General features: G+C 39.7%; 1 protein-coding gene across 1 annotated transcript in view; it reads left to right on the top strand.

The window, feature by feature from the left end:
- The window catches only part of PTPRT (protein tyrosine phosphatase receptor type T), a 770667-nt gene that overhangs the window by 521708 nt on the left and 226809 nt on the right, over positions 1 to 22150 (top strand). The window contains exon 11 of the mRNA XM_029917352.1: positions 7085 to 7358. Within this exon, the coding sequence (XP_029773212.1) occupies positions 7085 to 7358 (274 nt within the window). The remainder of the gene's footprint in view (positions 1 to 7084; positions 7359 to 22150) is intronic.

Raw genomic sequence — 22150 nt, 5'->3', positions numbered from 1 at the left:
CAGAAGACATGGTCTCATACATAAGGTATAATATCATATGTAATGTATAACATATATAACATAATAGCTTTACATATATTATACAATGGAATAACTTAATAAAAATTAAAGGATAATTTGATAGTTATAGGAAACAAATCAACATATAAAAATTCTTGCATTTCTATACACTAACAATTATCTGAGAAACAAAGAATACATTCCCATTTACAATAGTGTCAGAAAAATAAAATACTTAGAAATAAATTTAATTAAGGAGATTAAAGACCACTACACTGAAAACTGTAAAGACACTGATGAAAGAAACTGAAGGAGACACAAATAAATAGAAAGATATCCTGTGTTTATCGATCAGAAGAATGAATATTGTTAAAATATCAATACTACCCAAAGCCATCTAGATTCAGTGTAATCCTTACCAAGATTCCCTTGGCATTTTTGTAGAAATATAAAAAACAATTCTAAAGTTCACATGGAACCACAAAATATTTCAAATAGCCAAAGAAACCCTGAAAAAGAAGAACAAAGCTGGAAGCATCACACGTCCTGATTTAAAACTATATTATAAAGTTATAGTAATCAAAATAGTATGGCAGTGATATAAAAACAGACACATTGACCAATGAAACAGAATTGAGAGCCCAGAAATAAGTCCATGCATATATGGATATGTAGGTATCTGCATATATTTAAAACCAGTATTTGATAAGAAAGCTAAGAATACTCAATGTGGAAATAATCTTTTTAATAAATGGTATGGGGGAAACTGAATATTCACATGTAAGTGAGTGAATCTGGACCCCTTTCTTGCACCTCTCACAAAAACTTAACTTGAAATCGATTAAAGATTTAATGTAAGACCTAAAACATAAACTTTCAGAATAAAGTGGGAAAAGTTCCTTGAAGTTAGTGTCAGCAGTGATTTAATGGAAATTACATCAAAAACACAGGCAACAAAAACAAAAATAAACACATAGGACTATCCCAATCTGAAAAGCTTTTAACTGCAAAAGAAACAGTCAGCAAAATGAAAAAGCAGACTGCAAAATGGGAAATAACATTTGTAAAACACATACCTGATAAGGGGCTAATGTTCAAAATACATAGGGAATTCCTACATCTCACCAGCAAAAACTAAAGTGAAATCCTCTAAGAGTGGGAAAAGGACATGAATAGCCAATTTTCCAAAAAAGGTATTCAGTTGGTCAATAGGTATGTGAAAAGGTACTCAACATCACTAGTCATTAGGGAAATGCAAATCAAAACCACAATGAGATATCACTCCATGCCTGTTAAAGTGGCTATCAAAAACAAGATATTGTGTTGGCAAGGATGTGAATAAAAGAGGATTCTGTACACTGTTGGTAGAAATGTAAACTAGTGCTGCCATTATGGAAAACAGTGTGGAGGTTTCTCAGAAAAATAAAAAAATACAGCTAATCTATGATCAAGCATTCTCATTTTTGGTTATATATCCAAAGGAAATGAGATCAGTACCACAAAGAGATATCTGCACTACCAACTTCATTAGTTTTAAAGTCTAGTATCTTTTTAAGAACTCCACAGTATACCTGAAAGACACCAAAAGTGCAAAAGGCATATAGTATCTTAATAGTATTCTGAAAATAGTTTTGATCTTGTAGATCACCTGAATGGGTCTAGGGACACTCTGGTTTCTACTCCCCACAGTGGGCCTTCGTGGCTTTCCTCATCACATAGGGATGCCTGCCTTGCTCTGCCCTACCTAATGGCTTTAAGATTGAATTGTTTGGGAAGGAGCTGGAACAGGATAGTAGAGAAACCTTGAACTTTACTTTTTAAGTATTGAGGCTGCTTGTGGTGTTGATAAGTTAATTCTGAAATGCTTTTTTGTGTATTGTGTGAAAGAGTAAATGAGCAAAAAATACTGATATTGGAAACCAGGGTTTTCACTGTAGGAAAAAGGAAAATCAAATTTGCTATGGGGAAGGTGAGGAAGAATCTTGTGTTAATTGGCGATGTCAGTATGAACTGATCATATGAATTTATGAAGCCTACTTATGGGAGAATGTGGGCACAAATGTACCCCTCTCTGAATCTGGGCAGTCTTCACCTGTGAACTACAGCATCCTGTCTGTCATCTGACTTCATTATTCTGATTGGATAATAGCGCCTTGCTGGAGATCTCTTCCCCAGATATGAAAAGGAGCCATAGGATGTGTTAGTGATTGATGGATGGCTCTGATAGACCCCAGGTCCTTCAGAGAGGAGCATCTAGACTGTTGACATAAGGCCCTGGTGGCAGGGTCCTGTAATACCTGCAGAGGAATTCCTGCACATCTTGCTCTTCAAGGTTTCTGAAGCAACTGTCCTTTATGAGCTTAGGTCTCGGGACATAAAGCTAGAGTATAGTGTCCTAGTCTCAAGACATTGAAACTGGAGGATTGAGGTTATAGGCAAGACTGGGTCTGACAATTTGGGGAGAGAGACATGGGTGGAGGCAGTCACTACAGCAAAGAGGATGAGCAAGGGACCTTGAAGGTAAACTGGAGTGAGGCAACCAAAGACAGGGAGACAAAGAAGGTACAAACTACCCTTGACCTTTTGTGTTGAGATGAGACTGCTTTCAGGCCCCTGCAAAAAGAGACCCTCAGGATAACTTATGCAAAAAATATGGCCATAAGTGTTCATCTTCTCATGGAAGAAGTAGAGGGGATGTCACAGGATGGGGAAATGTGGGAGTGAATGCTGTATGTGGTGAGGTGAGGAACTTAAGTTATTCTTCTCTGATACTATCAGGATTTTTCCATTAAAAAAAATCCCTTCTGTTTACAAATGCTATGAAATATTTACAATTACTTCTTTTGCACTAAAGATGCAACTTTGGGGGAGTTCTCATTTAGATATGATTTTATCATTAGCATCAAGCCATAAAGAGCTTAGATAAAGATGTTTCTAAAAGAAGGACAATGAGAATGAAATTATCCCAAGAAACCAAAAGGAGAAGTCTGGCCTTCTGCTTTTGCCACAGTTTGACACAGGGCACTCAGCCTGTCAGCTTCAGTGTCTTTATCTGTAATCTGGCTGCTGAGTTTGGTTGAACTGACAAGTTAGTCTTCAATAAGTGAGGATGATGGCGGGATCCCAGGCTGACCCCTGGAGACATGTTTTGCCTCCGTCTGTAGCCTTCGGCAGCATTCACAAGTCAGAGCCCAGTGAAGATCACTGGTTAGCTGTCCACAACCGCAGAATCTCATGCCAGTCATGAGCGGCACCAGGCCAATCTGGTGCCTCTTCATGACCCACCTCATCATAGTAGAGCCAAGAACAACAGAAAGTGATTGTGGAAATTGGATCTGGCCCCACTGAAGTTCCCAAGGCTTTGGATTCTCAATTTAGAGGGAAAGGGTAACAGAAGGACACAGGGGTGGCACAAAAATTTTCAACTTAGAAACAAGGACAGATGTCTTCTCATGTGGACAGGATTAACCCAAGAGTAGTTAGGGATAGATTGGGCATCAGAGGAAAGCAGGGACTCACAGGTCCTTGCAAATCCTGTTCCTAGAGGTGGACCTGTTAGTGCCTCCCGACCTAGTGAGGAGGGCTTGCGGGCTGGATAGGCTGAGTGCATCCAAGCCCAATTCAGTCTTGTGGGTCCTACTGCAAGCCTCCAGAGGTGGACCCAAGAGGCTGTTGCTTCTTCACTCTTCATTGCCTTTTGCCCTTTTCCTCATAGATTAGAGTTGGATGAGTTAGACCCTCAACAAGCAGTCCTGAGCAGTCTAGCAAGATTCAAGTAGAGAGTTTTACTTGAGACTGCTGTTGCATGTAAAGCAATGGAGGGCCTGAAAACTGTAATAGACACCTCTCCTCTAGGTTTGCGTCTTGGATCTTTTGATGTCTTTCAGAGGCTGTTTGAACTTCACTGTCTTGATAAAAATAGTGGCTGTTCCATTGAGAAGGACCCCAGAGTTGAGGAGGGAATGTGCCCTGAAGTCATAATTTAATTTAGGCATTTATTGACTTCAAATTTTTAAATATATATTTTTAATGTTTGTTTTGAGAGAGGGGGAGTGCAAGCAGGGGAGGGTCAGAGAGAGGGAGACAGAATCCCAAGCAGGATCTGCACTGACAGTGCAGAGCCTAGTGCGGGGCTTGAACTCACAAACCATGAGATCATGACCTGAGCCGAAATCAGAGGCTTAACTACTGAGCCACTCAGGCACCCCAGACTTCAGTTTTATGAATACATATAGATGTCACACACCCATATACTTTGGGATCTTAGACACTCAGATGTCATACACATTTAGGTGTCCACACATATTCATCTGGGTGTCATACTCACTCATTCAAAGAGTATATGTGTTTGCTCAGTTTTTAGGCACCAGGTCCTACAGATGGTCATTTGGATGTTGTCCACACTCACATATAGTCTGCCCTCCCATAGAGGTTGGCCACATTCACTCATATGGCACTAACATGCACTCTGGGCTGTTGAGTTCTAATTCAGGTGTGCCCATCAGAGAGTACACATGCTCATTGAGCCATTGTTCACCTCCACTCAAGGTATCACTCTCTCCAAGTATGGCAAAGATTCACATGTTTATTTCTTTCCCATTTGCATTGCTAATGATCCTCATGCTCAAGGAGATTCAAGGAAAGACTTGCCATATTGTATCATGTTTCCTTGGGTTAGTCCCTCTATACTCTTTTATTTTAATGAAATAGTCCTGTGCCTCTGTCTCTGCCCAAGTTATGCTTCTTAACCAAGTGTCTTTAGATGGACATCTTCATTGAAGGATGGTAGCTCTCGCCACATTCCATTTTCATAAACCATGTGCTACCTCACTATGCCATCTTTAGAAGGTTGGTTTGGGGCTACTGCTGAAGTCACCTTATTAATTCACAAAAATTTCCTGGGAGCACTCTTCAGGCAATTGATATTTTGTCTTAGGTCATGAGTTCCAGAAATCTCTGCAATAAAGATCTTCTAAAAGAAGAAAATCTAGAAATATAAACTGTGGGCATTCAAAGAGATAGTAAAATGCCATCCAGATTCACAATCTTTAGGATAACTTTTATAAAAGGAGCATACACATTTGGCCTACAGCTGGTGTTCAGTAAAGGCTTGACCATCTCTCCTCATACACTGGTGCCTTCTTATTTTCTTCTACGTTGAAGGGAATGGTATATGATCACTAGACTGGATCTCAGAGTAGTCACTGTTTATCTTGATTAGGGACTCTGCATCCAGTCATATTTAGTTTCATCACTACTTTAAATTTTAACTCATTTTGACTTACTTGGACAAGCACTCACTGATGACTTTATGGGTATCAGGTAACCTTCTGGGCAATGTGGGGTTGGGGTAAGTGATAGAGAAATAACTAAGCCACAACTCCTACTGTCCAGAAAGTTAACAATATAACCAGAGAAACCATAGTCCTGTGCTCATATTTTTGCAATCCCAAGAAAATATCCATTAGTGAGTTGTGAAGGAACTAAAGTGGGAGGAAATTCATTCAGAGTGGGAGGGTCTAGACAGGCTTCATTGAGGAGATGAAAGATAGACTCAGCCTTTAGGGAAAGGCTTCCCAGTCAGAAGTTGATAGAAGGTATTTCATGTGGAGGAAGCATGAACTGACAGTGGCATGGAGTGGAATCCCAAGGATGTTTGTGCAATATCAGGGGGTCCAAATATACTAGAATAAGGGGTTCAAACTAAGAGTTTATAAAAGACTGGAAGTCAGGCACAAGTGTCCCCAATGCCAGGATGGGGAATTTAGATTATATCATTAGGATAACAGTTTATGAAAGTGCTGGAAGACAGACACTGTTTATATGTTTAAGATCAATGACTTAACTAATTAGTTGATCAGGTAAGTTAGAGGTAAAGAGAACATTTGAATACAGGTAAGAGGTAGGGATGTGCCCAACTTCAGCATTATTAATGAAGGAAAAAAAAGAGGAGGGGCAGATACAGATAGCTGATTTCAACAGGACTTTTTGATTAGAGGGGCATATTGATATCTAAGGAGATAATAATTGAAAATAAGCCCCAGATTCAATATCTGGTCACTTGATGGGGCAATACTACCCTTCACTAAGGAAAGAAAGGTAGAAGGAGGAAGAGGCCAGTTTGTAGGGGTTGGGACCAAGTTGCATTTTGGGGTTTTTTTTTAAATAGTTTATTGTCAAATTGGTTTCCATATAACACCCAGTGATCTTCCCCACAAGTGCTCTCCTCCATTACCACCACCTCTTTTCTCCCTCCCCCTCCCCCTTCAACCCTCGATTCATTTTCAGTATTCAATAGTCTCTCAGGTTTTGCCTCCCTCTCTCTCCCCAACTCTCTTTTCCTCTCCCCCTGCCCCTGGCCCTCCATTAGGTTTCTCCTGTTCTCCTGTTAGACCTATGAGTACAAACATATGGTATCTGTCCTTCTCTGCCTGACTTATTTCACTTAGCATGACACCCTCGAGGTCCACCCACTTTGCCTCAAATGGCCATATTTCATTCTTCCTCATTGCCATGTGGTATATATATACCACATCTTCTTGATCAATTCATCAGGTGATGGACATTTAGGCTCTTTCCATGATTTGGCTATTGTTGACAGTGCTGCTATGAACATTGGGGTACATGTACCCCTATGCATCAGTGCTTCTGTATCCCTTGGGTAAATGCTTAGCAATGCTATTGCTGTGTCATAAGGGAGTTCTATTGATAGTTTTTTGAGGAACCTCCACACTGTTTTCCAGAGCAGCTGCACCAGTTTACATTTTCACCAACAGTGTAGGAGGGTGCCCATCTCTCCACACCCTCGCCAGCATCTATAGTCTCTTGATTTGTTCATTTTAGCCACTTGGACTGACGTGAAGTGGTATCTCAGTGTGGTATTGATTTCTATTTCCCCAAGTTGCATTTTGGATATATCCACTGTGAGTTGGCCTTGGGTCATCTAAATGGAGATAGATTTCTATACAGCAGTGGGTTTATAATTCTAAAGCTCGGGTGGGAGGCTCAGTTATAGACACAAGTAGAAATAAATAATAAGTTCATCCCTCCAGATCATTGCTCATCTGCTTTTTTCCCTATCCAGTGTTTATCAGCTGGTTGTCAAGGAGGAGCGACTTCAGAAATCACGGAGGGCAGCTGATATCATTGAGTGCTTTTCGGTGCCTGTGAGCTATAGGAATGCCTCCAGCCTTGATTCTCTACACTACTTTGCTGCTGAATTGAAGCCTGCCAACCTGCCTGTCACCCAGCCATTTACCGTGGGTGACAACAAGACATATAATGGATACTGGAACCCTCCTCTTTCCCCTCTGAAAAGCTACAGCATCTATTTCCAGGCACTCAGCAAAGCAAATGGAGTAAGTATGGCCACATGGAGGCCATTTCTTACCTTGTTTGTATTTTCCCATTCTCAAATGAGAGGTAGCATGGCTTTAGAGCAGAGGTTGGCAAACTAAAATCTGTGGACCAAATCCAACTCCATGACTGATACGCACACACGCGCGCGCACACACACACACACACACACACACACAATCTTTTTTTTTTTTTTTTTAAGTACAGCAATACCTTTTCATTTACTTGGTCTAAAGCTGCTTTTGATGCTATACCAGTATGGTTGAGTAGTTTAGACAGACTTTTTGCCATATAAAGCCTAAGATATATACTGTATGACCCTTTGCAGAAAAAAATTTGCACACCTCAATATTAAAAGATAAAAAAGGTGTTTCAAATTACCTTTGGGCCCATTGCATTCCTATCTGAATATTAATTTCCTCATCCACAAAATAATACCTATAGACCTGTTATCTGAATGCACTAAGCATGTTATAATTAATCAGTGAATACAAACTCTTTTATTATTACCAATAGTCACATTATAAAGTACTCTCTTCTCTCAAAGACAAGGAAACCTTTTTTAGTGTCAGATATTTCTTTAGTCAAAATGGGATACCAGTCATAACATCACAAAATCACGGGCTGAAGAAGATCTGAAAGGTCACCAAATACCTCCTTCCCTCCCCCTACATATAAAACAATCAACATTATAACATCAGAGTTAATTGGTATTAGTGCTTATTCTTGAATCTCTCTAATGACCAAAAACTCCCTTCTTTATGTGGTAACTTTACTGATCTTTAGAGTGTCTGTGGCTCTAAGAAAGCCTTTTATTGCACTGCCTGAAATAGGTCTCTTATTATAGGTTCTACCCAATGCTCTTGGTCCATGCCCTTAGGTCCCAAGAGAACCAAGGCAATCACCTTCTCGGGTGCTATTCTTTAAGTTACATAAGATCTTTCCTACCATCCACTTCCCCTCTGTTCAAAGACACCCATCTAGTCTTATTTTCTGCACGCTAATATCTTTAGTTCCTCTTGTGACACAAGTATTTCCCATTTTGCTTTTGTGGCCATATCTCAGATTGCCATATTTCACAAACACTGAAATATTTCATATTTTAACTAACACTGACATAGGCTAGGCCCTATAGTTCATATTAAGGTTATATAGTATGTGCCCCTCCCCCTTCCCCAGCAAGACCTTTTTTAACATTAGGGATTCTGGTGTGTGCCATGTTCCATGGTCTATCTGGAGAAGTGAGAAGCTCACTGGAGAAGGGAAAGACGAAATAAAAGCAAGATTTGGTGAAGGGTCTACAGGATAGCCTCTGTAGGCTCTGGTGGCCAAGATAGAGAGTTGAGTCTGTCAGTAGCAGTCATTACCTTATGAGAAACCTGGATTGAGGAATTAATTAACATTTTAAATGTCCACATACCCATTTAAATTCCACATTGGTATTTCAGTTCTGCATTTGTTACTTGCCCAAGCAACATTCCTCACAGAGAGTCTAAAACTACAAAGAGAAGCTGCCAGACTGCCTTCCATCTGTCCATCTGGTCTTCCCTCTGCATGAAACACTCTGATGTATTGAAAAGGAAGACATAAAGATGGGCAGAAAGCATCTGGGAGCCCATCTTGTTTCTGTTTCTCTGCATTCCAGATTGGCCAGTTTGTTGGTCAAGCACAATTCTGAGAAGGTGTGGATTTCCCTGCTCTTGGCGACATGTCAAGAGATGCTGTTTGGGTTTATATACTGTGAGGAAGGGTAGCAGCTGCACTCAGTTCACTCTGTATCACATTCCTACCATGACCCTAATAAAAAAGCTGGCAAGAGAACAAGTCTATAGAGCCCAAGAAACTGACAAATGGACCACAGGAGGAATTCCCCAACCCAAGGGTGGTTGGCCTTGAGTGGAACAAGCAGGTTAGGCAAGAGGACAATGGGAGGTTTGGCTTCCCAAACTTCACACCATAGACTACTTCCTCAAGACAAGGAGGTTTGCAGTTGGGAAAGAAGTCACCCCGCTCTGAAGCTACCTCATCTAGGAAGGAGTTTCTACTACTGCTTCCAGGTGAACAAGGCCGTTTAATTACTTATGCCTCCCATCCCATACCATGTGTCCTCCCACTTTGGAACTAAGATTTGCAGGAAAGGAATTGGATGGTTGCTTATGCCAGGTGTCTTGAGGGAAACAGCGAGGAATAGGAGAAAACAGAGAGAAAAAAAAAAGAATAGAGAGGAAAAGCTATGGGAGCTGGGCACTCAGCATGTTGTATTTTTCTGGCAAGGGAAAAACTACACACTATTTCAAATTACTGTATTTAGTATTAAGTTTTACTGAAAAGACTTAAGTTAAAGGGTCACAGGAGCAGAAAAGCCATTTTCAGTCTAACAAATCTCTGCCTGGCCCTTCTCAGATTTCTCCATCTCATAAAGGGCAGCAGACAATGCAGTTAAGCCTGGAGGATTTTTGAGGAGAAAATGTTATAACCCACAAATTCCTTATCAGCCCAGTTGTTGTTCTTGTGCAAATACATCAGAAAGACATTCTCAGTATCCAGGGGCTCCCGCGTGCCCTGCCTCTAATAAATCATTCAAAGAGCAATTGACCAAGCAATGAATCAAAATAAAGAAATCAAGAACAGAGAAATGCGGAATGAAATGACCAACAGTGAGCATGGAAACTAATTAAACATAGTGTTAATTCTAAAGAATTGCTATAAATATGTTACAAAAGAGGCTAATATAAAAAAATAATTATTTAAAGAGAAGATGTATAATGTGAGAAATTAACAATTGTAATCTAGGTCTGTAATTTGCTATTATATCAACAGAAACTGAGAAAGAGTTGGAGGATTAATGAGGGTAATATAAAAATGTGCCAGTTTCCCCAATTTAGACAGTATGGAACAAATAGCAACTACTTTATTTTTGATACTAAGAATTTTTGAAAATATAGTTTTTTTAAACATAAAGGCAGATTTCTGATCTATCCTTTAAAAAAAACAGGAAACAACAATCTACAAAGAAAATGGGAGGAGCAAAGGAAACCATAAGTAAATATGGAAATCAGCAACTGTAAAGCCAGAAGACAAAAGTACCAGATTTGATTATTTTAAATGGTGCTTTGTTCCCCTCATTAAAGAGGAAAAATTATCTTGGGTCAAGATATTTCTATATTACTAGAAGATTAAAACCAAACAAAGGATGAGCCCAAGTCACATTAAATTAAAACAAATTAAATAAAATTTAAAAATGGCCATTTGTTGCAGGATAGTTGTTGGTCAGATTGAATAATTTACTGTCAATCAGTTTTATTTCCCCCAGCCCTACCTGCAAGTTTTATTAGAACAGGGTAAGAAAATTTTAGGGTCCAGGTAAATTTTTCTATGGATATTAAAGATAGTTTTCTTTTTTTCAGTTCATCAGACTTGCTAAATATCCAGCCTTTGCAATCAGACTACCTACACACAAAACCCTAGTAACTCTGATTTATCAACTAAGTAAGTCTCTAGCAAGCACATACTATATGTCAAAAAAAAGGCACTTCTTCACTCATTAAATGTTGACATAAGATCTGTGTTGAATATTAATGGGATGAGGATAAGAATATTCTGTAAACTCTACAGTAATCTACTTAAATGTGGGAGTATTTTAATCCACCCCTGGATTAAACACAACGGAGAGCCCAAGTATGATGTACATCATGAGGCATGGTGCTCAGAGTCCTTGCAGGCATTTTCATGAAGTGTGTGTTGTTGACAGGCAATTTTACTGGAATTTTGATCAGATTAGTAATATCACATTTAGCCATTGATTCTTATGGAGAACAAGGGCAGTGCTGGCTGTTAGAGCACTGTCCTTGGTGCTGTATCCTCAGTGCCAGACTTTCTTGTGAATCAAGCCATATTGTAACCATTTATTTTGGAGGCACCTAAATTATAGATCCACTATATCATTTTAGAATTGGATGCTTTTGCAGTGTCATCTAATTCAGACCATCATCCAAAGAAATACCTGCAAGGACTCTGAGCACCATGCCTCATGATGTACATCATACTTGGGCTCTCCGTTGTGTTTAATCCAGGGGTGGATTAAAATACTCCCACATATAAGTAGATGACTATAGAGTTTACAGAATAAAGCATTCTTGGCAGGGCATTATAGAACCTAAGCTTGACCACTGAAGTTCTCTGGAGGGAATGAGTTGATTCCATTGAGAAGCAGGCAAAATTATTAGAATATTCTTCCTTGTATAAAGCCAAATTTCATCTCCTTAACTCTCTACTCTTGGGCACTTGTGTTGATTTGAACAAATCAAATCTTTCTTTCCCATGTCAGCCTCTTGGAGAAAATATGACAGTACCAACTACCATCTTTGGTAACTCAGGCTATATCTTACTGATGTTTAACATGCAATTACTTCTGTTTCTCACTTGGAATGATTTTCTCTATCTTATTAGTCCTATTTATTCTGTACTTTCATAGACATAATCCTTTTTTCCAAAGCCCTCCTTAAAAAGGGTGGCCAGATGGGGCACCTGGTGGCTCAGTTGGTTAATCGTCCAACTTCGGATCAGGTCATCATCTCACAGTATGTGGATTCGAGTGCTGTGTCAGGCTCTGTGCTGACAGGTAGCTCAGAGCCTGGAGCCTGTCTTCAGATTCTGTGTCTCCCTCTCTCTCTGACTGTCATCTGCTCACGTTTTCTCTCTCTCTCTCTCTCTCTCTCTCTCTCTCTCTCTCTCAAAAATAAATAAAAATATTTTTAAAACAAGGGTGGCCAGAACCTAGCCTTGTGCTTCAGATATAGTTAGACTATGCCTACTACATTTTCACTACCCCTCCTCTCCTTACCACTTTCTAAAATATTGTTTCCCAAACATTCCAAGATATTTTTCTCACTTTTGGCCCCTTATGGAAGCTGTAATTCTGCCTGACTATATCTTCGCTGCATTCTTTGCAGAATTAGTACCTTCTCATTTTTCAGGCCTCACCTTGAGTGTCACATCCTCTGAGAACTTCGCATTCTAAGAGTTGTCCATGCCAGTACTCACTTACATGTTAACCTGTTCTTTTTCTTCATAAAACTGAGCACATTTTTAATTGTACTTGCATTTGCATAGTCCTTGCCTCCATCCTTAGACTGAGAACTGCAGGAGATAGCATCTCTGTTTTGTTTGCCTCTGTATTCTCCATACTGAATACAATATTTAACACATAGTATATACTTGATGATTGTTGCATGAATGAATGAATGACTGAATGAGGGTACGAATGGTTTTGAACTGTTTCTTATTGTCTGTGAGTCTCTTTTCTTGCTTATGAAATTGAAATGGTAATATAAAACACACAGTCATTTTGAGGATTAAATGAGAAAAGATCTTGAATTCTGAAAGACAACCAAATAAGTGTCAGTACAGTCAATTTCCATTCAGTGTGGCATGAGCTATTTTCACCATAGACAGATGAGCCCCCTAGAGGACCTTCCTTCCATGATAGCAGTAAGACTTTTCCCCAGCTGTCTCATTTCCCAAGCTCCAGGCTCCTGGGCAGCCATGATTTCCTCCAAATCTTCCAAATGGTACCCAGAGTAGCTGTCTCAGTTGTAAACAGCAGGTGGGTGCAGTTTTGCATTGTTTTTCCCCCACTCTTCCCAGAATGAGGTCTGCTGAATATACTGTTCTCTGCATCCCCACCACCATTAACCATGATTGTGAAGTTGAAAGGACCATAATTAACGGTTGGATGCAAAACAAGTGTGGCAAAATGATGCAAATATCCACCAGAAGCCACCTTTTCTTGGGCAGAGCTGTGTGCATGTTATATTTATGCAGAGAGAAAACTCTTTCCTCGCCATATTTTTTTCATAGTGTAGGGGCACATTTAACCTGGATGATGCCTCTGCCAAATGGTGATCTAAATAAGAGAATTGGGAAGTAGAAGGGTGATTGTTCTCATTCTCTCGCTTTCTCTTCCAGCTCCTGAACTCAATTGCCTCTTGAGAGCAGTTGGAAGCCAGCTGCTATTTTGAAAGGGTTCTCATGTTTGCAGTGTAATCATATTATAATAGTTAGGATTATCTAGGTAGAGTGTGGTTATGGAGAATTCTCCGTCTCTGAATGTACTGGAAGGAGCTATATATAGTTGTGTCCAAGAACTGTTAAAAGAATGTTTGTACATGGATTGGTTCTGTGGCATGGAGGGATGGGAAGAATTGAGAGGTAGTCATCAGACAGACTTGGCTTTGAATTTTGGCTTTCCAGTGATGTGAATTTGAGCTGTTACTTAACATCTCAAGATACATGATGAGATTAATGATCTACCTCCCCCAGAATTCTTTTTCTTTTTGCTGTTTTCCTGCAGCTCCTCTCCTGAGGGAGGGGAAGGTTGGAGCATCCTTATCTGACCTCAGGAACCATGTCTGTGTGGCAGCTGTTGACTGTCTGGACTCACCCATGATTTAATTGCTTCCTAACCTCACTTTAGGCTTTATTTTTATTAGTTTAATGTTTTACATGTGGTTCCAAGCCTGACCTCTGTGCTTGTTGAATCCTGTGACATGTGACATAACAGATTTTGTCTTTGGGGAGTGATCTGGCCCTTCCCAACCCCATTTCCTGATTCTATTTCTACTTTAGTGACTTCTCATTTAGCATGTCAGTAAAGCACAGGTTTACCATGAAATGAGAAGATACGGGAGACCCAAGCTCAGATGGGTTAGAGTTAAGATAACACAAGGTATCTCATCATTTGGGTTTTAGATATTCTATCAGGGAATTTATAAGAAACCTTCTATATTGGTTAGGACAAACTAACTTATGATGTAATAGCAAATAACATGAAATCTCCTTGCATTATGAGAAAAAAAGTTTTTCACTCCTTCATGTCCAGAATGGGTCAGCAGAAGGACTCTGTTTATCATAGTCACTCAGGGGCTTAGGCTAATGCAAATCCCATTTTAATATATGCTTACACAGTCACCACAGCAGAGAAAGAGAAATGTGGCAAATAGGACACTGGTTCTAAAAAGTTTCTACACAAAATGATACACAGCACTTGCACATTTTATTGGCCAAGGCTAGTCATGTGGCCATGCCTAACTTCAGAAACAATCAGGCAACTGATTCTGACCAAGTGCCTAGAATGTGAGCTTAGGATATTTGAGAATATCCTTAATGACCACCACGCTTCCTTACTATGCATTGTGAAGCCTTTCCCTCAGATTTTCATGACACCCACATTTACTCTCGAAACACCTGTGCATTTCTTATCACAGACCCTGAGAACTTTCTATTATTGTGCACCTGCTGCCTCCCAGACACAAAGAAGATGCTGTCACCTGTGCCACTTCCCAATTGGTCTCACAAAGTGACTCCACTTAAATCAGTGAATGGATAGACTGCCAGAAGCATCCAACAATCTCATAGAATCTGTTACTTCATAACGAAGAAGGGATTTTAGTAACAGCTTTCTCATTTTATCTCCATAGTTATGTGGTAAAGAAGTGTCTAATACTCCCTGTTGACACTATTCCACTTTGAAAGGCAGTGGTTCTTCCAGGCCTACCATGCAGTATGGTTGAAAGGCCTCAGAAAACTTCAGATCTCACCCACTTATCAATTGCTGATCCAAAGTAACAGAAAACTGAACCAAAGACCTCCACATATTCTTTTTCTGATTTGTTGCCATAGTCCTATGTTAGGAACTTGTCTCTGGATTGTATCAGCTCTGCAGCAGCACAGTGAAGGTAGAAATGGAGATTTAACTGGACAGGGTTATCACCAAAACCTTTTGATAACCACTTTGGAAACATTAGGCCTGGCCCGTGCCCCTCCCAGTTCTACTCTGTAACCAGAGCCTAGGTCGTCTACCCCATCAAACTGCCCAGTTCCCCTTCCCAGTCCTCGGATCCTGGGGATCAACCAGCCTCCTGAGCATACCTACCTCCAATCTCCTTTCTACCGTGTGAGCCTTACACCTGCTCTTAAAAGTTCTGAACTTCTCTTGAAGCCCTGTTGAAGCTCAAACTTCTCTTACTGAGTGAGAGAGAAATTCCCTGAGTGTCACCTTGTACAAATACCAAAATGAGCTCTCCCAGGTTGCTAATTTATTTTTTAACTCATAGTTCCTACAGATTTTATTATCATGGTATGAGACCTGAGGGACCAAGAACATTTTCCTTTTGATACAAATATACTTTAGACTCATTTGTAAAAGGAACTGAAGGTTACCCAAATGTTGACAGCTGATAATCTTGTCAGCCTGGGTCTTGAGGCTCCCGCCCCTGGTCCTAAAAAGGCTCATGGAAATAGCTGTCTAAATTTCCATATAGCAGAGATTTCTGCTTCCATCAGGCCCCTTTCAAACCAAAGGCCCTTATGAAGGTTGGCCCAATTGGCCTCCAAATGGTGAAGAAGTTGGGATACCACTGAATTTGGAAGCTGGATCTATGACTTTAAAAACTGGCTCTGCTATTTTTCTGCTCCATGAACTGAATACTTGCCTACTAAACTTCAGTTTCCCCATCTGTGAAGTGGGGAGGAGATCTGCCCTCCCAACTCCCTTGGGTCTTTGTGAGCAATAAATAACAGGTGTAATAACTTTATTCATATTCCTAAGCACTTTTTGAATAAGATATTGCTAACGTGAGTACGTGTGTATGTGTGTGTGCATGTGCATGTGTGCAAATTCAGCATATGTGTATACATACATAATACACAAATATTTTAGCATGTGTATATAATTATGTATGTATATATGTGCGTATGTATACGTCTTGACTTAAAATAAATTTTAAATTAGCTCAACAATCTTAGCAAAAGAAAGGTTGTCATTATACTAGAGGCCTAATATAGGTGGTTAATGAAATAGAACATTATCTATACCTCTTGAGCTTCCTCAGAAGAAAAGGCAAAAAGAAATGTATGGCAGATTTGCAAAGCTTCTCTTAGTGGAAAGAAAGAATCATACATACTTTCCATGGGAGACATTAGAAGGGAGATTTATCATGTGCATCCTTATATAAGGAGCCCTGAGGAGATCCTAGTCAATATCAAAATATCTCTGCCCCAACACTCAGCTCCTTCTCCATCAACATTGTGATACAATATTAAACTGAAATTTAATGGAGTCATTTATACTCAATGATGCTGTTCCTTGTGCTGTATAATAGCATTAATGCCATTAATTAACTCCATTAAATAAATTAATGCATCTCAAAGTTTCTTTTCTCTAGGCATTGCTGATGAATATACCTGGTATGGAGTTTGCATAGATTGGCACTGACTATCCATGTGACCTTAGGAAAGTGATTTAGACTCTATGAATCAAGTTCTCATTTGGAAAATTTTGATGCCAATAGTATCAACTTTATTAAAATTTTTGTAAATATTAAATGAGAAGATGTATTAAAAATGCTTATCTGCTGCTTGCATGCAGTAAATACTGGGTTAATGTTGGCTATCATTATTAGAATTTCATAGGTGATATATATGAGGCAGAATGTGGAGGTGTACTAAGGAAAGAACAAGAAAAATCATTGGGTGCACAGACTTTAAAAACCCATCAATCAAATTTGAATAGACTGGGAACAGGGTTCAGGAAGAGGTAACTCAGGGAGGAGAAACAAAATCAGTGAAGTCCAAGGTGTGCAGAGACAGCAGTTGGCACACTGGATGCATCGAGGAGAGTGGAGGAGTGAGATTTCAAAGGGAGGTTAGAGATGTACTTACAGAGAAACAAGTGGGCGAATCTGCAGGCCCTTCCTGGAAACTGAATGTTGGTCACATTCCAACTTATACCTCATGGCCCCCAAATTTGCAAACCAATTTACTCAATTTATTGGGTTACAGAGTTGATGACATTCACATAAACCAAATCTACGTGAGACCACTAGTGGAGATAGTAAGCAATGAATTCTTAAAACCTGAATTGTTCATTTCTCCCTTCCAAAAAGATCCTTGGGTCTTTCCTATCTTAGAAGTCTGGGTTGCCCAGGACACCTCACTCTATATCCAGCTGTCACCAAATCCTAATGGTTTAACACTCTGAAATTCTCTTCAGTTCACATATTCTTTTCATTTCCAGCATCACCATCCTCATCCTGAATATCATCATCTTGTGCCTGGGAAACCTCAACAGCCTCCTAACTGGTCTTCCCACATCTACTCTTCTTTGCCTCAAGCAAGTGTCAATTGCCCAATTACACAGCAAGTGTAAATTCATACTGTATGTATCTTCATTTAACAGATGAGCAAGCCAAGACTGAGGATGTGCCAGAGCACATTCCAGAAGCAAGAGACTAAGCTGGGTTTGAACCTATGCATGTAAAAATGCCATTAGGCAGCCTTGTACATTTAGTGCATTGATGCTGACTCATAACCCCACAAATTGGATCTGAGTAGATCGAAATCAGCAGGGGTTTCTAAAAGACCTCAGATCCCCCACACATCACATTTGTTTCTTTCTCCACCCAGATATGGCCAGCCTCAATCCCCTGCTCAATCCTGAAACACCTGCTGGCCCTGCCGTTAACATCAACAAATAATGAGAAGCTGTACTAATAACAATTATCATAATAAATTGGCCTTTGATTACATCTGTCACCTGAGAATTTCAAAGACTTTACAAACATCAATTAGTAATTACAGCTCAAAGGCTCTCTCACAGAGAGCAGTGATCATTAAGGTCAGATAAGAGCTGTGCAGGGAGGCATGAAGGACAGCTCTAGCTTACATTGGTTTAGACCTGGGAGTTTCCAGTCCCTGGTGGAAGGTCTAAGCCTCTCTCCATGAGGCCCAGGCACAACACTTTGGACATCCCAATTAGAGTATAATTCTGGTGTTGAGGAATGGAAAACATGAAATGTAGTTTTGGAAGGGAGTATATAGATTATGCTGTACCCTTCTTACAACAGAAAAAGAAACTATTGTTCAGAGTGGGGGAGTGATTTGCCCAAGGTCAGAGCCATGACTTAAACCCCACCTCCCACACTTTATCTGCATTTGTTTACTCTGGAAAACTGTCATCATTGGCCATCCTCTCCTCTGTAAGGAGATACTGATGATGATGATGGTGGTGGTGGTGGTGGTTGTGGTGGTAAAAATCTAACAATCATTTGTTAAGGGCTTGCTCTGAGTTGGTGGGGAGATATACAGGTAAACAGGTAACTAAGATACAGTTCCTGCTCTGGAGAACCCACAGCACAGTGGAAAAGACAGTCATGAAAACAAATATGTACAATAAACTCTATGAGGGATCTCATTGGTGACATACCCAGGGCACAACTAAAAGCCTAGAGATGGAGGGGATGAGAAGGTACTTAGGAAAAGTTTCATAGAAAAAATGACAATTCAGTTGAATATTGAAGGTAAGTGGGTATTTCTGATATAGACAATAGGTCAGAGGACTGGGTGTATCCTATTAAGGAAGCACCTGAACAGAGGCCCAAATTGTATCATTCCATGATTTGGGGAGATTTGATAGGATTAGTTCTGAAATATTGATAGAAGGCCAGGGAGAGAAAGACAGGGAGCAGATAATGAGGGGTTGGAGGGGTTAGCGGGCCATGGTTAAAAGCTTAAAATTTATTCTCTTTTAGACAGGGAACATGATTTTGTCAATAATCCCAATATCAACTCATTATAATAATAAAGCCATGCATATGTACTTCTTTGCATCTCTAAGTCATGTGCGTGTTCAAAATTTTGTTCAACTCAGTAAGATGTGCATTGTGTGTTGCTACTATTCTATAGATGACGACAGTGTGAGTCAGAAAGATTAAGGAATTTATCCAAGGGATTTGCCAAGGGTATCTACCCAGGTTCACTCAACCAATGAAAAACAAAACTAGAATTTGAATGTCTAACATCATCCATTTTTTATGGCACGATCAGTATGTGCCCGGTACTGTGCCATCAGTGAAAATGACTGAGCAAGTTTCTTGCCTTCATAGTCTTTCTTTAAATCTGGTGGGAGGCATGGGAAGTTCATAAATAGTAAATGCACAATTTCATATAATGATGGGTGAGAATAGAAAAGAGTGATCTGTGATAGAGGATGGCTGGAGAGCTTAGCAGTTGAGTGGAACCATCAGGCATCTTGAGGAAATAACGGATAACAGAACTCAAATGATGAGGACATAAGATTGTGAGATATTCCAGGGAGAGGGAAGAGCAAATATAAAGGCCCTGGGGATGAAATGAATTGAGTATGTTCAGGGATTGTAAACAAGAGCAGTCTGCCTGGAGGGAGAAAGTGGTAAAAAGATAGAAGAGATGGCAATGTTGGTTTATGCAGGGAAGTGAGAATCAAGGGGAAAAGCTGGAGTTTTACCCTTAGTCTACCAGGAATCCCTTGGAGTGTTTAAATAGTGATTAGTGAGATCTGTCCTGGGCAATTAAAAGATTGCAGAGAGGCATTAATTATCAAGAAAGGTTGTAGGTATAGTGGACAGGAAGCTATTGCAGCCATTTAGGAAAGAGATGATGTAGAGAAAGGTGGTAACAGCTGAGGCAAATAGAACATAGTATATTCAGGATGTGGCCCCAAAAAGTATATTCTTTTCCTTTAAGAAATGTATTAATATGGCAGATTTCAAAGAGGATTGCAGACTCATTTCTGTATGCCCATTATTTCAACAATGATCAGCCTTCATTGCCAGTCTTCTTTGATTGACCCCAATTCACTCCCTCTACTCTGCCAAATATTTTTAACTCCATGTTTCAAAGTAATTTCAAACTTACAGAAACATGTCAAGAATAATATAGAGCTTTCTTTTTTTATTTAAAAAAATTTTTTATGGTTTTTTGAGAGACAGAGAGAGACAGCGTGAGCAGGGGAGAGTCCGAGAGAGAGAGAGATACAGAATCTGAAGCTGTCGGCACAGAGCCTGACGCAGAGCTCAATCCCACGGACCGTGAGATCATGACCTGAACCGAAGCCAGACACTTAACTGACTGAGCCACCCAGGTGCCCCATATAGAGCTTTCATAGACCACCCTAGTTCCCTAATTCCTTACAGATCACCACATTTGCTGTACCATTCCTTTCTGTCTCTGTCTCCCCAACTCTGTCTGACAGTCAATCTGTCAGCCAATGATCTATCATCCCTTTACACCTAAATGCTTCAATGTGCATTTCCAATACAGACAATACAATTACTAGGAAATTAATGTTGATGTAATTAATACCATTAGCCCCAGCTTTGTCACTTATCTCAGTTATATCTTTTATGTCAGGTTTTTTTTTTAATCTGGTCCAGGATCACTTGTTACATTTAGTTGTCATATATCTTTAGATTCATTATATCTCATCTTTTCCTTGGCTTTCTTGACCTTGACTCTTGAAAATTACAGGCTGGTTATTTTACAGAATGTCCCCTGTGTTGGGTTTGCTCAGGATTAGATTCAAGTTATGCCTTTTTGGCAGGAATACTACAAAAGTAATACTGAATTCTTCCCAGTGCATCATATCCATGTGTCCCATCATAGGTAATGGTAAAGTTGATCATTAAAGTGTTATCCTCCAAAATTTTCCTCATAACGTTACTATTTCTTTTTAATGTTTGCATACTTTATAAGGATTTATTTCTGGACTAGGTAAGCATCCTGTTCTTCATCAAACTTTCTTCCCTTAGTTTTAACATTGGTTGATGATTATTGTCTGAATCAATTCTTGATATTTGCCAGAGGATGTTTTTTCTCATTCCATCATTCATAATTTATGTATTGGTTAATGTCTGTTGTGAGCATGGGCTCTCCTTTCACCCTTGTTTTTAATGTATCATTTATTTCTTTTAGTGAAAACTCATAGGTGCTGATTGTTCTGAGTCAGTGATAGCCTGTTGCCATTATTACTTATTCTTATGCTCAGATTGTCCCAGTCTTAGTGGGAGCCCCTTTTAGTCAGTTCCTGTATGCTTTTTTTTTTAAAGATATATTTTGCCAACTTGTAGTCAGGTGAAAACTATACATACATCTTCTGATTTTTGTTTTTATGTATAAATGCACTTGCCAATGTAGGATTGAATGAATATATCTCATTTAACAGGTTATTAGTTTGATCTGCTGGTTTATGCATTTAAATAAGCAGTCTGTGGCCCCCACTTGTCTCTCTGTCCAGGTCCTACAAATGTAAGAAGTATACGTTTGGAGAAGTGCCTGTGTCCTTCTAATATATCCCCATCAGTTCTTGGAAACTTCTTTTATTTTTCTGGTACAATTTATTGTGCTTTTTTGTGCACCAACCCCAATTCCTTTTAGCAGAGAATGGTACTTAGAAACCAAGATCTGAGAGCTGCTGAGTATCATTGCTGATGGGCACTATTGCTTCTAGCTCTCACAGTGAACATAAACACAAGATACACTGCTGGAGGCCCGCTCCAGCGGGTCCAGGGCTCCCTGAAGGGGCAGCGGCGGATGAGAAGCAAAGAAGAGACTCACGCAGGGCAGTTTCTTAATTGGCCCAGCCCGACATTCTTATTCCATCTCCTCTATCTCCTGTATCCTGTATCTTCTTATATCTCCATCTAACTCCTCCTGCATCTTCTTATATCTCCATCTAACTCCTCCCTAGCCAGGTCTTGGGCCTTTATTTAAAGACTTATGACATCAAAAGGTGGAACTTTTACAAATAATTCTCAGTGATAAAGATGCTTTGAAAAGGGTGCAGAAACAGGTTTTACAGAGGTATTTCTTCAAAACTATTCTAATTACAATGAGGTAACTTACACATCATAGGATAACAGGATATTCTCAGTGAAAAGCAGATAACATACACATTTGTTTGAACCGGTAGTAAATCTTA

This window comes from Suricata suricatta, chromosome 12 (genome assembly GCF_006229205.1).
Source record: "Suricata suricatta isolate VVHF042 chromosome 12, meerkat_22Aug2017_6uvM2_HiC, whole genome shotgun sequence".
Taxonomy (NCBI): Eukaryota; Metazoa; Chordata; class Mammalia; order Carnivora; family Herpestidae; genus Suricata; species Suricata suricatta.
Note: the sequence above shows the minus strand (reverse complement) of the source record. Positions and strands in the feature narration are given on the sequence as shown.